We start from the raw sequence: 12,935 nt of genomic DNA, 5'->3' as shown, positions 1-12,935 counted from the left end.
ACAGTGTTGGCACTGTTGGATCAAATATTCATGCACACGGCGGTGTTACCTCTCTGTGGAAGCGTCTGTGCTCACTGCGGCCCTGTCTGGTCCCAGTCTTCCCCGACTCTTCCACCTCCATTTTCTCTGGATTCTCCAGCTCCAAGGCCTCCAACTTCTCAATAACACCGGAGCGACTGCAAATCAACACACACACATTAAAGTTATACAAATAACAATCCATTTAGAATTTTATATAGATTCTTTTTTTTTTACATTGCACGGTAGTGACACTGAAAGGCACTGAGGCCTATGGGACATGGCGTCAGACAAAATATCTTAAGCCCCTTTTAACCAAATAGTTTAAGGAGCTATACTAGGAACTAAAAGGCCTCTTTATTCTTTCCTGTTTGTGCCTCCACCACATCTGAAGAACCGCAAAGATTAGGGCAAATCAGACTGATAACGGATTTTAAAATGATGGAGACATTTTCCCACAGACAGTACAGCACAGTCATCTTGTTGTTCTCTGTATTTACTGCGACTGAGGGTTGAATGGATTAGGGATGAAACGATGATCGCTTTCGTGACAAATCACAATCAAATTCCAGACGACTAGTCTTGTCATTTTAAATTTTAATTATTGCAAACTGTATTCGATTACCGGATTTAACAAAATTCAAAGTAAACACTGTCCTGAATCAGCCAAAGTTAGCAACAGTGTCCTGGACTCACAGACACCCAGCAGCAACATGGATTTGTCTTGCATCAGTGAAAACAGTGACATCGCAGGACAGGATGCCATTTCAAATCCTTGAGAGGTTTTCAATACAAAAGTGCATCAGCACTTTTTGAACTTTTTCAGCACATTTTAACAATACCACGATAATATTAACCAGAAACGCCAGATGGTTTGTTACACAGAACCATCTAGAAACTCTTTGGAAAAGGGCAGGCACTTTCAAAAAACACTTGGCAGGTGACTGGATGAACCATCCATCACGTCTACTACAGTCAGGAGAAGAGTAAAAACATCTTTTCCACAGAGAAAAGACTTCAGTCTCGTTCTTTGCTCTTCTTTCAATGAAGAAATTCTCTTCAGTTTTGATATAACTGATGTTCTCACAGTGTCTACGCTCACCTCTTCAGGTGTCATTGTTCGTTTGAGATGAGTTGCTTCTGTGGACTTTTATTGATGGAAAATAAAAATAATAAATGAAATAAATTTATTGCAATGGGGAACAATAGAAGCATTATTTGGAGGTAAAAAAGCAATAATTGGCATTTCTGCTCTGCAGGTCTCCTAGCTAATAAATGACTGATGTGATATGGAACCATGAAAATGTTGCCACATATAACTTGATTTTGACATGACTTCTTCCAACTACAAAAGCAATTTATTAGCCATATGATATATCCGTAAATCACCTTCGTTCAGTGAAATAATGTGTTGGTATCCACACTAACAAGTTGCATTGTGTTCTTAAGCAAGAATCCATAGAATAAGGGTGCTAATTTCCTTTCTTTTCTTTATTCTATAGGCCTTAAGTATTTAAAGCCAGCAAGACTGACCTCTGGCCTCAAGACTAACTGTATAGTCAGCATTGTGAGTTAGACAATGTCAATAAGCTTGTTTATTCACACAAATACCATCATACACTGTATACCAAAGTGAAATGTCAGGAAGGTATGAAAAAATAGATAACACCCAACCCTATTTGGATGCTCTGATGTGTATTTCCAAAGTGAAAGCATGAGAAATGGAAATCCATCGTTTTACGCACCAAATAATCATGCTGTTGAGTGCAGAACTCTTCTATCACACCAGGCAAGATGACAGAGGAGGCTGGTATACTTCTGTCACTCTGGATTTGACGTCGTTGTTGTATGTCACACTTTGACTGACACAAAAGACACTTTGAAATCAGATTTGAGCAGCCAGAGCAACCAAACCAAAATGTATCAGTGGAAATCAGACTAGAACCGCATTTCAAACCACCCCCAAATGTGGTTTGGACTGATATGCAAAAAATCACATTTCACACTTTTTTGCTGTCCAGGCTTGAAGTGGGCCCTTTATGAAAAGCTACTACAAAGATCTATCTGTAGGGTACAAAGAGCACTGGACAACAGCTGCAAAAAAACAGCCCCTGCTCACTGGTGTCCATCTGTAACCTCCCTCAAACTGTAACACAGTACACTGCCAACTGTGACACATTCCCACACAGGCTTTTCTTTAAATGACAGAGGAATCTGCATTACAGAGAGGAAGAAGGTGGGAGGCAGTGGGAAATATTATATTACTCTTTTGCCTAAATGTTTCCCTTATTTGGGGACTCTACAGCCAAAGCTGCAGTCCTTAAAAGGGAAGAAAGAAGAGGGGAGGAGGACAAGGACAGTGCGAGTCCGAACGCCCGCTCTATGTCTCAGACAGGCTCGAGAATTTAACAGTATGGAGTATGGATCTGACTTCATCACAAAAACATCAAATCATGCATGATTCTGTATGTGCGAACAAACTCCAGCCACTCATCCATTTTGCCCTTAACTCATCTTCCAGTGTGAGGGAAGATGTTTGAGTCTCGCAAGTTGGACGTAGCCTCAGATGACAATCTTGTGATGAGGGACATTTAATCCCTTTTCTGACAAGGGACATGTGACATTGCTGGTATTTTCAGTCTATCAAAGCGGTGGCTTTTTGTAATTCAGACATAAGTGCCAATTAAATAAATCTTCCTTCAAGCTTTTTTCAAACATGACAGGACATCTAAAAGAAAAAAGAGCCCCATTGTCTGCAGGACATTTGGTGACTGGTGTGTAAGAAGTAGTGGTGTCACCACTGGACAGCAGTGGGGAGGGGGCTGGAAAGTTATAATAAAGGAAGAGGAGCGTTTTCTGTTCTCTCACAGGCTGCATCAGTGATGGATTTTAAAACTTATTTGTCCATTAAAGTATTGAAGAGTATGTTAAATTGCCATAGAAATCCCAGCCTCCTTGGCTAGTGCATGGGCATTTCTGTACTTGGCATGTCACAAGAAACAATGCTTCAGTAACAATAGTAATGATACAACATTTCCCTACAGTACTGTAGGTACAGGGGGTGCAATTCTTGTGGACCTGATGGGGACAGCATATACGCCTACAAGTGTTCTAGTCTGCCATCGAATGCCAAAGAAAGAAGACAACGACCTACCAGCATGGGGGGGGGGGGTAGACACTTGAAAATGCTGACAAGTGCTGCTGCAGCAACAGCACCACCTTGACTTGTCAAAAAGAAAAATGGTAAGAGTCGTGTGTGGAAGCACTTTGTGTTTGAGGCAGACTATGGGGGATTATTTTTTTTTTTTTCCCCACAACGGTAAGCAAAAGGTGCCACAATGGAGGACTCTGTGGAGTAATTACAGGTAATGAAGTATTTATCCACTGTTTCACAGCTGCTTGACTTCAGTTCAGCTCTTCTTCAGTTAAAAGACATACCTTCAAGCCGGTAGCCAAATCAAGCCAGCACAGGTGTATGGAAAAGAGGTGGTGAGCTAACGTGACTCTTTACGGTTCAGTCTGTGTCATCGCTCATCAAATATGTACAAAGGATTTGTTGCTTTGTTTTGTTTTTTAATCCTGGTTTCGAATTGCATGGCAAGAATTGTGGAATTTCACTGGTACTGGTGTTGACTACTGAATTTCTGTTGGCGTGACATCCCTTGTCTGCAGAGAGGGAGAGTCTGCTTCACTTAAACCCTAAACTGGCTCAAGTGGACCAGTAATGTGTTTATAGGGCAGTAAGTGGGCACTCCTCCTATTTTCCTCTCCTCCTTTTCCTCTCACGCCTGGCATGGATGGAGGGGTTGAATGGAGCAGGAAGCTGGCTGTGGGAGGAAAAAGATGACCCCCACCTCACCCGCTTGGTTTGTTTGAAACATTGCCGTCTCTGGTGTGTGTGTGTGTGTACGCGTGTGAGACCTGTGACCTCTTAGCCAACGATTACTGAATGGAAAGTACGCAGGCTGTGTGTTTACACAGTCTATGCTTACAGTTAGTAAGACTGATAGAAAAAGAAAGAAACTGAGTGGGAGGAGTGGGAGTTCTTCAGTAAAAGATTCTCTCAGACACACACTCACATGAGGGATACTCAAAGAACATCACAAATCCCAGAATGTCTTCATTTCACCAAATACAGCCCTTTCTCCTCCCTTCCATTAAAACCACACCAGTTATGAGAGTGTGTGTGTGTGTGTGTGTGTGTGTGTGTGTGTGTGTGTGTGTGTGTGTGTGCACATCAAAAGCTTTGGAAGTATGTGCGTCACTGGACTGTGTGTATGTGTGTACACATGCCTTTAAAAGGATAAGCCAGTGGCTCAAGTATTTCCAGACCACAGTGTCTGTAGCATGGATTCCAAGAAGGCAGTCCACTAACCTGGTTCATCAGGTTAAATCAGAGGCTCATTTGAAAGTTCACCTGTCAGCGAGGACAGCAGCATGTTATCAGGCTAAGTACATCACTTCCTCCACAGTCTGATCAGTGTTTTTACGTGCTGTCCTTGTTTCATTCAAGTCTCTTTCAGCAGGAGAAATCACAATCTGGTTCAGTGAAAATGAGTCCCTTCTCATGTTTAGTCTCATATGTTGGACTGCCAGAGTGTCTGGACAAACAGCTGTTCAACGTGCAATATTTAAACGTAATGACTTTGCCCAAACATGTTCCATCTGCCAATGAGTGTGGCTGGCGGTCAGGCATGGATGGGTCCAGTGCTCAAGCACCTATAAACACCAGCATCTAGAGTGTTTTCAGTTATTTACTGTAGTTTTGGCGAGCCAGGCATCAGCTGGAAAGATATCACAGACAAAAAAAATGCAGAGCCATTTGTCACTATTCATTTTAAAGAGATACTCCTCTAATTTTACACACTGAGAGCAGTTTAGTTGGCTTATGGGAACAGTGGTATAAAGTCTGATATCATTAAGATTATATCAGCGTTATCACAGACAGTCGGCCTTATGAAACACAGGTCAGGCAGAAAGTAGGTTTGAAAGACGTTATATTGTGGAAAACTTAGTATTCTGCTTTTATGGAACTTAAGTCAAAAAACATAAGCGATCTTGACTAAAAGCCATGATATGACATGACATGACACCAATCTGTTTTTAATCCATCTCTTGTGAGTCCCCCAACCTTATGGACATACAAACTAAATTGCTGAAGTATCCTTTTAAGTTGGAAAACTCTGTGCAATATATAAAAAATTGTTTTCACACATTCATAGATGAACACACAAATAAAAATGACTTTTAGGATTACTCTGGTGATAGTCATTTGGTAATAGAATTTGAAGACTGACCAAAGCAAAGTATTAATTTATTAAGTGTAGACAACGCTATATAGATAAACATTATGTTTACAGCCTGTAGTGTAAGCATGAGCGGGCAGAAGAAAATGGGACAAAACTATGTTTTAAGGAATCACACTTTATTATATTTATTATTTAAAGTTTTCTGCCAAAATCATCAAAACTGTTCCTCTTACTCTGTTATCCCCTGTAGAATAATTAATAGAAATGTATTCAACTTGAGGCAAAGTTGCATTTAATTGCTGATCTAGGATCAGAGTCATTACCCAAAATATAATATTGACCAAAAGAATAATTTTTAAAAACAAACATTAATTAGTTATTACAAGCTAGGAAAACACCAGTTGAATAATGTGCTTAAGGTAAGAACTACCAGCAAAAGAAATGTTACATTTTGTCCCTTTTTCTTCTGCTTTTAATAATAAATATTTCCAATTGAGTCTGCAGGAATTACGTAGGACACGATATTTCAAACTGATACAGTAAATTTCGCAAAAAGGTAACATATATATGCCTAGAGAAAGTTGAGGAAAGATGAGACTGTGCATGGGGACTGTTATGGAACGACATCAGGAGACAGAAGAAAAGACACTGACCTCCTCTCGGGGCTGAGGACGGCCTCTCTCTCCTGCCTGTCAGGGCTCCTGAACCGGCTTCTCTTCTCGGCCTTTCTGGCCTCGGCCTCCAGCCGCCGGGAACGCGGCGTGTCATGGTGGCTGTAGGAGTGGCCGCCCCTCTGGTTGGTTGGGTGGCTTTCGGTGCTGGTGACCGTGCTGCCGCTGGCGTCTGAGTCCAGAGAGCTGACCGAGCCGCTGATGTGGGAGCCGTTAGAGAGCAGGGAGCTGCCGGAAGGGAAGGGGTCGCTGGGGGCTGGGGAGAAGCAGCGTGGGACGCCGCCCAGGCTGGAGCAAGAGCCTGTCGGGGAGAGCAGGTCACTGGGGGGCTGCGGCGCGGAGCCGTGCAGCGCCAGGCTGCCCCGGTCCACCTCGTCGCCATTCAGTGACCCTGCATCAGAGCCCTGTGCCACAGACGCACCGTCACCTAGACAAGAGGAACAGAGGAACCAAAAACAAAAACTTGTAAACTTATAAACACTATTATTTCTTGAACATCCACAACATTTGTCTGACTTTTTTATTCATTTCATGTGTATGATATTCGCTTTAATTTATTTTAAGATGAAGATCATCTCTAGGGTGTTTTTCCATACCTGTTGGGGGCAGCGGTGATCCTGGAGGCAGATCAGCAGCGGCCCAGACAGCAGCCCCCTCAGCCTCCCTCTGGTTAAGCTCCTCCTGCCAGATGATGGAACTCGAGTCTGGAACCTTCTCTGCCTCTGGGATGCCAGAGCCAGTCACTGCTACCTTGGCTGGGCCCGGCTCCTGGACACAAACACATCAAACAGTCAAAAACAGTGAAACAAGAAAAGTGTATCAAGCAGGCTTTAGTATCAGGAGGGTTACCTGTGAGGTCGTCGGCTCCACCTTGCGTTTCTTCTTCTGGTTCTGTTTGTTGGTTCGGGGGTACACCACCAGCTGTTCACTCCACCTGGAGACAGACAAGAGTGTTTTGATATTTGTGTGTGCATGTCCTTTCCTACCCACCCCATCAGCATCAAGACAACTTACCCGTTGATGATTTCTTTATTCTCTCCTCTGATGAAGTACTCCTGCTCTGGGGTGATGATGCACAGGGAGTTCTTCTGGCCTGTCTTGGGCTCTGCGTCTATGACGTCCGTACACAGGTTCATGTTCACCGTGCCCTGAGGCAGCGTGCTCGGCTAGAGGAGACACAACAGGACACATTAGCCTGTGTATTAGCCGATTTAATTCAACGTTTGGGTTTAATGAAATCTGAAGCAGACCCCCAAATACAGCAAAGCATATTTGAAGAGGAGCAACAACAACATAGCTTTACAACAACATAAAAAGTGACCACTATCGTGTTCAATTTTTCAAACCAAATTTCATGAATATCAGTTTAGAATCAAGTGAGTTGTAGCGACCATGCCAAACTTAAGTGGATCATATCATGTTGGGTATGGAATTAATCTGCATGACATCTATGGATGTCACTTTTTGAGTCACGACAAAGGCAGAATTGTGGCCTGCAACAGATTAGGAAAGCCTTTTAGGCCCCTACCGGTCGATTAAGAGTGAGGAGTCAAAAACATTCAAAACAAATTCAGAAATTGGGAATCACTGCAACCCCCAGAGGTCCTTGAGCATACAGCCATAAACAAGCAGAGAAAATATTAGGCTGATGGATCCAGTATCATGTGAGATTAGCTGCAGAAACAGATGGCATATTAAGTCCTATTGGTCATATGCCCACAGACAATCCCTTGAATGAACTCCGAGATAAAAATGTTCAGAAAGTGCAAAATATTAGCAATGGAACAGAAAAAAGGACAAATGTGGAAAACATATAAATGGGATACTTGAGTCACTGGGTTGTTTCCATGTTGGATGGGTGACTTCCCGACTAAACGCTGATATCACTGGTTTCATATTTCAAGTAGTTCCAAACTAAAAACAGCAAACTTTTGAGTGACTAAGCTCGGCAGATATCACACTAAGTTTCCCCGAGTCCCTCAATCCTCCTCAGCCTCTCTTTTTAAGAGGTAGATTTCAGGACTCATCGGGCCTGTACTGTATGGACACTCCACTGTTATCACCAGATCGCCATGGTAACGAGGCAAATCCTTTCAGTTGTAGCGCACACTGAGTGAAAAGAGGAGATGACAGCAATGGGATGCCGGACTAAAGCTGCTTTGTGTGTGTGATCAGTGAAGAACGTAGAGCTGGGTCTGCTTTGTACACCAGCTACCACACAGAACAGCTTCACATCCAACACTGAGTATTAGTACTAGTAAAACAAGAAATATATTCAACAAGCCACAGACAATACACTGATGTAAGCTTCCTGTATATTCTGTCTGACAGGATAATAAACGCATTGTCATTTGAAACTGATAACTTATTGTCTCATTAACATCAGAGGGAGGAAGAAATCCCCTAAACTTCCTCCCCAACCTTTTCTGTGTCTGCTCTGAATCCTGCGGCTCTGTTATCAGGCTTTGCTGGGCTATGCCTGCTACAGATGTAAAACAGGTGCTGGGTCTTTTTCCAGCTCCTTTTAAGGCCACTGAACACAGATCCAGCTTTATTAAGATCTGCCTGTAAACCCCCGGGGGCTGCCAAATATGGCAATTACGCTGCGTCGCACTTTAGAACTCAGATGCCGTGGAAGAATTTCCTCCACTAAAAAGAAACCGTCATGTTTGAGAATAAGTAGCAGCATGGAACTGTGTGGACGGAACCCTGCAGCGTGGTGAAACTTGTGGCTACATCATTATCGTGCTGATATTTGCTAAGACCAGAATGGTAACAGACATTCAGTACATTAAACGAGGGTGGAGTCTGTTTAAAAAAGCTGAGACTATATATATATATATATATATATATATATATATATATATATATATATATATATATATATATACATATATATATATATATGTTATATGCTCTAGAAATCTTTTACCACTAGCAGCCCTTTTTGATCAATCATGGATAGTATGGACCCACAGGAACTACACCAGGAAGTAAGTTAAGTTCCTTTTGCATTTCCAACCATTTTCACGTTTGATTCATTGTTTCAGTCCCTTTTCAAATATGCCAAACTTTGCTGGTTCTAGCTTTTCAAATGCAAAGGCTTATGGGTGGTCAAATATCTGAACTGTCAGTTGAATAAAACAAGACCTTAGCATACATGTCTTCGGGCTGTGGAAAATTATAACTTGCATTTTTCACAATATTCTGATGATCTGTGGATCAAATGGTTATTTGGTAAGTTGAAAATATAATCAGACAAAACAAGACATCTGATGACATTATCTTGGTATTTAGAAAATAGCGGCACATATATTTCACTACATAACATTTAATCACTCAACCAAGACAATGATGGGCTGATGAACTGGTAATGAAAATAACTGTTAGTTGCAGCCCAAACTGAAACACAGATTTCTAGCTCTTCCATCCATCAGTGCCTCTAGAGCCTAGCCATAAAAAAAGTTATATGGACCAAAGACCTCAACAACATAATCTTTTTATTGTCTGCAGTTTGGGGACCTTCAAGAAATGAAAATATAATAAAACTGTATTACCTAAAATAAACAGAGTCAGCAACCACTTAGCAGTGGAAACTTCCCCCTGTCTGTCCATCCACATAGTCAGTGGATGAGATCAAGTGATGTTCACAGTGCCTGAAGGTGAGTTTTCTGTGTTATTGGTTGCTGTTAGGTGGAGCCTGTATTTCTTAAGTCCAGCTGATCCTGGTCGCAAGAGTGTAAAGGCAACTTGTTGCTTAGAAACTTGCCCTCTGCTACTGGCACCAAAACAAAGGACATGTATCTGCCAAGGCTACCATTCAAACACAAATGAATTGTTGTGGGTTTGATTTCTACACAACTGGGCCAATACCATATCCTCCAATTGTCTCGGCCTTCCAAGGGGCGGACTATTTTTAGCTGTGCGATGGGATATTATTAAAACCAACAACTTTCTCACAGACTTCTCTTGAGACGTCTGTCACTGAAGCTGACATGACACGAGAGGCTATAAAACACACCTAGAGACTGAACTAAACAGAAACAATTCAACCCACAGACAGGAGACTGACAAGTAAAGTGCTTTAAACTACAAAGAGATGTGTCTAGGAGGTAATTACCCCATGCCAAAACTTTTTTTTATTGGAGCCTATGTCTGATGGTAAACTTCCTAAAAAATCTTTAAAAATGCCATGAAAAAACAACAGAGCCAGCTTTAGAATTAAGTGGAGTACACCCACTCCATAAATAATAATAAATCCTCCAGGAGGCTTTTACGGGCCAAGCCAAAGGCAAGTCCGCCACAGCAGGCTCTGGAGAGGAGACTGCTGTTTTATATGGTACATGTGCCTCGACACAGCACCCTCCGTCAAAACTCTTACCAGGCATGAACAGACAGTCTAGCTTCCATGCTATGCCTACCATGACGGAAATACTTTCAGAAAAACTGTGGGATTTTTAACTGGGTTATTCTGACATAAGTGCTTTCAGTTTTCTAAAGTATGATGTAGGACAGAAGCAGCACTGAAGCAAATTGGTCCCCTCCTGACCCCTCCTTCGGCATGTTCTCATGGTCATTGACCTTTTGACCATGAAGCTTTCAGGGTGGCCTCACTATATTTCCATCCTTGTGGAAAAAAGAAAACTGTTTCTTTAAGACAGCCTGGCTCACTATCTATCTCCATCTCAGTTTGATTAGTTATGTTATGTTACAGGATGTACTTAAACTAAACTATTCCTCAGACTGTTCAACTCTCTGATGCATTACCAGCGGCAGCATCAGCAGAGCTGGGTGCTTGCTGTGGCAGGCCGTGTGTGGAATGTCTGGGTCTGGGGCATATCTGACGTTTCCTCTGTGGTTTTTAGGGGCTACGGCTCCCTTTCTCTTGCTCTCTGTGGTCCTGCGCTGCGAGCTCACTGCAGTTCACCAAATAAGGGCATTGGAGGAGGAATGCTGCTTTAGATGGGAGAGCATCTTTCCCTCTGCCCGTGGTGAAAATAGTTCGGCTTTAAGAAGCCACTGCTTCAGATAGCACCCTGCTGTCTGCCGGGCGAAAAATAGAAAGCGATGTCATCGCTCCTTGGACCTTGTTCTCCAAGAGGATTATGAATATGGGAAAACCTGCTCTATTCATACCCATTACATTAGGGCATTACTTTGATCTTTAATGTTAGATCTGTAGCTCTTCTCCTTACTTTGAACAAACTGAACGCTTACAAGGCTGGTACATTATTAAGGTTCAAGTTTCAGCTCTATCGAACATCACACACACTAACCCTAACAACAGTAGCAGATGTTGTAAAGTAATACTAACATTAAGTACACACTGGTTGTAATAAGAGCTGTGTACTGTCAAGAATCTGGCAAGACAATACGCACCACAATACGGGTTATAAATCAGTATATTGTGATATATTGCAATACAGTATGCAAGATAATATTGCATATTATTTTTTTTAAATTTAGCAAAACTGTCATAGTATAAAGAAAACACCACCATAAGTCTAAAATTTAAGTTAAAGAGGTTTATTTTTTCATGCAATCAGAACAGTTAAGATTGATACAGCTGCTGTCCAGCAGTGGACATTTTTTTGAGAATCGATTAGGGATGTCCCGATACAACTTTTTCACTTCCAATACAATACCGATATTGCAGCCTTGAGTATTGGTCGATACCGATCCAATACTATATCAGCACAAATCATAAATACTTTTATTACTTATTTTGTAGTGTGGAATGTCCGACACTCCTTTTTTGGCTGATATTGGACTGATATCTGATATCAATATCGGATCGGGACACCCCTAGAATTGATACAGTATCAAAACACATAACATTACATTTTGGGATGCAACTTAAGATTATTTTCATTAAAACTTGATCTGTTCATTATTTTCTCAATTAATTGATTAATAATTGATTATTGTTTTGGTTCAGAGAATGTCAGAAAAAGGTGAAAAGGATTGATGAGTGTTTTCCAAAGCCCAAGCTGATGTCCAACACACAAAGATATTCAGTTTACTGTCAGAGAGGAGTAAAGAAAGCAGAAGCTGAAATCTGAGAATTTCAACATCTTTTCTTAAAAAAATGACTCAAATCTATAAATCAATTATCAAAGTAGTTGGTGATCAATTTGATTAATTGTTACAGCTCTAATCACAATAGTGGATCGATATCATCTTACACACCTAGCTGTAATGTTAGCTCTTTGTCAAGGAAAGCTTGGTTTAGCCAAGTTAGTCTTAGTTTTGACAAATTAGCAGCAGCTAACACCTTCATGGTAATATATTGAACAACAGAATACTAACTTTTACGTCTATGCACACTCCACAACTGTTTGGTGATACCGGGACTACGTATAATTACCCTTCCAGTGGAATTTTGTCCATATGACCATATCCACAAGTTAAACAACCGCATGTCAGGCTGTGATTAGCTTACAGTGTTACCACTGAAACCAGACTGCTGCTCTACACACCAGACACTTTTCATTTGTAACTGCAGCATCCATCGTCCAATTCAGTATTGATGACACGCTTACATCGTGTGAGCAAGTAATGTAATTGGGGTACACCCGAACACCGTGTAAAACTGACTACTGCAGCAAGTCTACTTGAGTGTGAAATTGTCCATAAACCCGAGGCTTTATGTTTTCACCTCATAAATATTTGGAGTCAAGAAGAAATGGAGATGGGTCTGGAGGAAAATACCACAAATAACTGGAGTTCCTGATAGGTTTTGAGAACGGTTAGAGTCTGTGGTTGAGCTGCCAACACACAAAGACACAGTTCACTCACACTCACACTCACAGACAAACAGTAGCTAGCCTAGCTTAGAGCTTTTGTCTGTACAGTTGGTACTTTGGGGGTGATTGAACACAGACTGCAAAAACAGTGGTCACAGTCATTCAAACAACACACAGTTGTAATCTGCTTTGCATTTGGTGTGAACACACCTTAAGAAAATAACCTCCGGTGGTGTTGGAGTCAATGTTTT

The 12,935-nt window shown here is 41.6% G+C and overlaps 1 protein-coding gene across 2 annotated transcripts in view; it reads right to left on the bottom strand.

Annotated features, from left to right (window-relative positions):
* The window catches only part of mpripb (myosin phosphatase Rho interacting protein b), a 55,563-nt gene that overhangs the window by 27,857 nt on the left and 14,771 nt on the right, over positions 1-12,935 (bottom strand). For both annotated transcript variants that reach the window (XM_084740609.1, XM_084740610.1), the window contains exons 4-8: positions 6,953-7,104; positions 6,788-6,872; positions 6,535-6,706; positions 5,921-6,365; positions 50-176 (exon numbers count right to left, since the gene is read on the bottom strand). In XM_084740609.1, coding sequence (XP_084596735.1) covers positions 50-176; positions 5,921-6,365; positions 6,535-6,706; positions 6,788-6,872; positions 6,953-7,104 — 981 coding nt within the window. The remainder of the gene's footprint in view (positions 1-49; positions 177-5,920; positions 6,366-6,534; positions 6,707-6,787; positions 6,873-6,952; positions 7,105-12,935) is intronic.

Source organism: Lutjanus erythropterus, chromosome 17, assembly GCF_056507025.1.
Source record: "Lutjanus erythropterus isolate fLutEry1 chromosome 17, fLutEry1.hap2, whole genome shotgun sequence".
Classification (NCBI taxonomy): Eukaryota; Metazoa; Chordata; class Actinopteri; order Lutjaniformes; family Lutjanidae; genus Lutjanus; species Lutjanus erythropterus.
The sequence above is the reverse complement of the archived record's forward strand: the minus strand, read 5'-3'. Positions and strand labels throughout refer to the sequence as shown.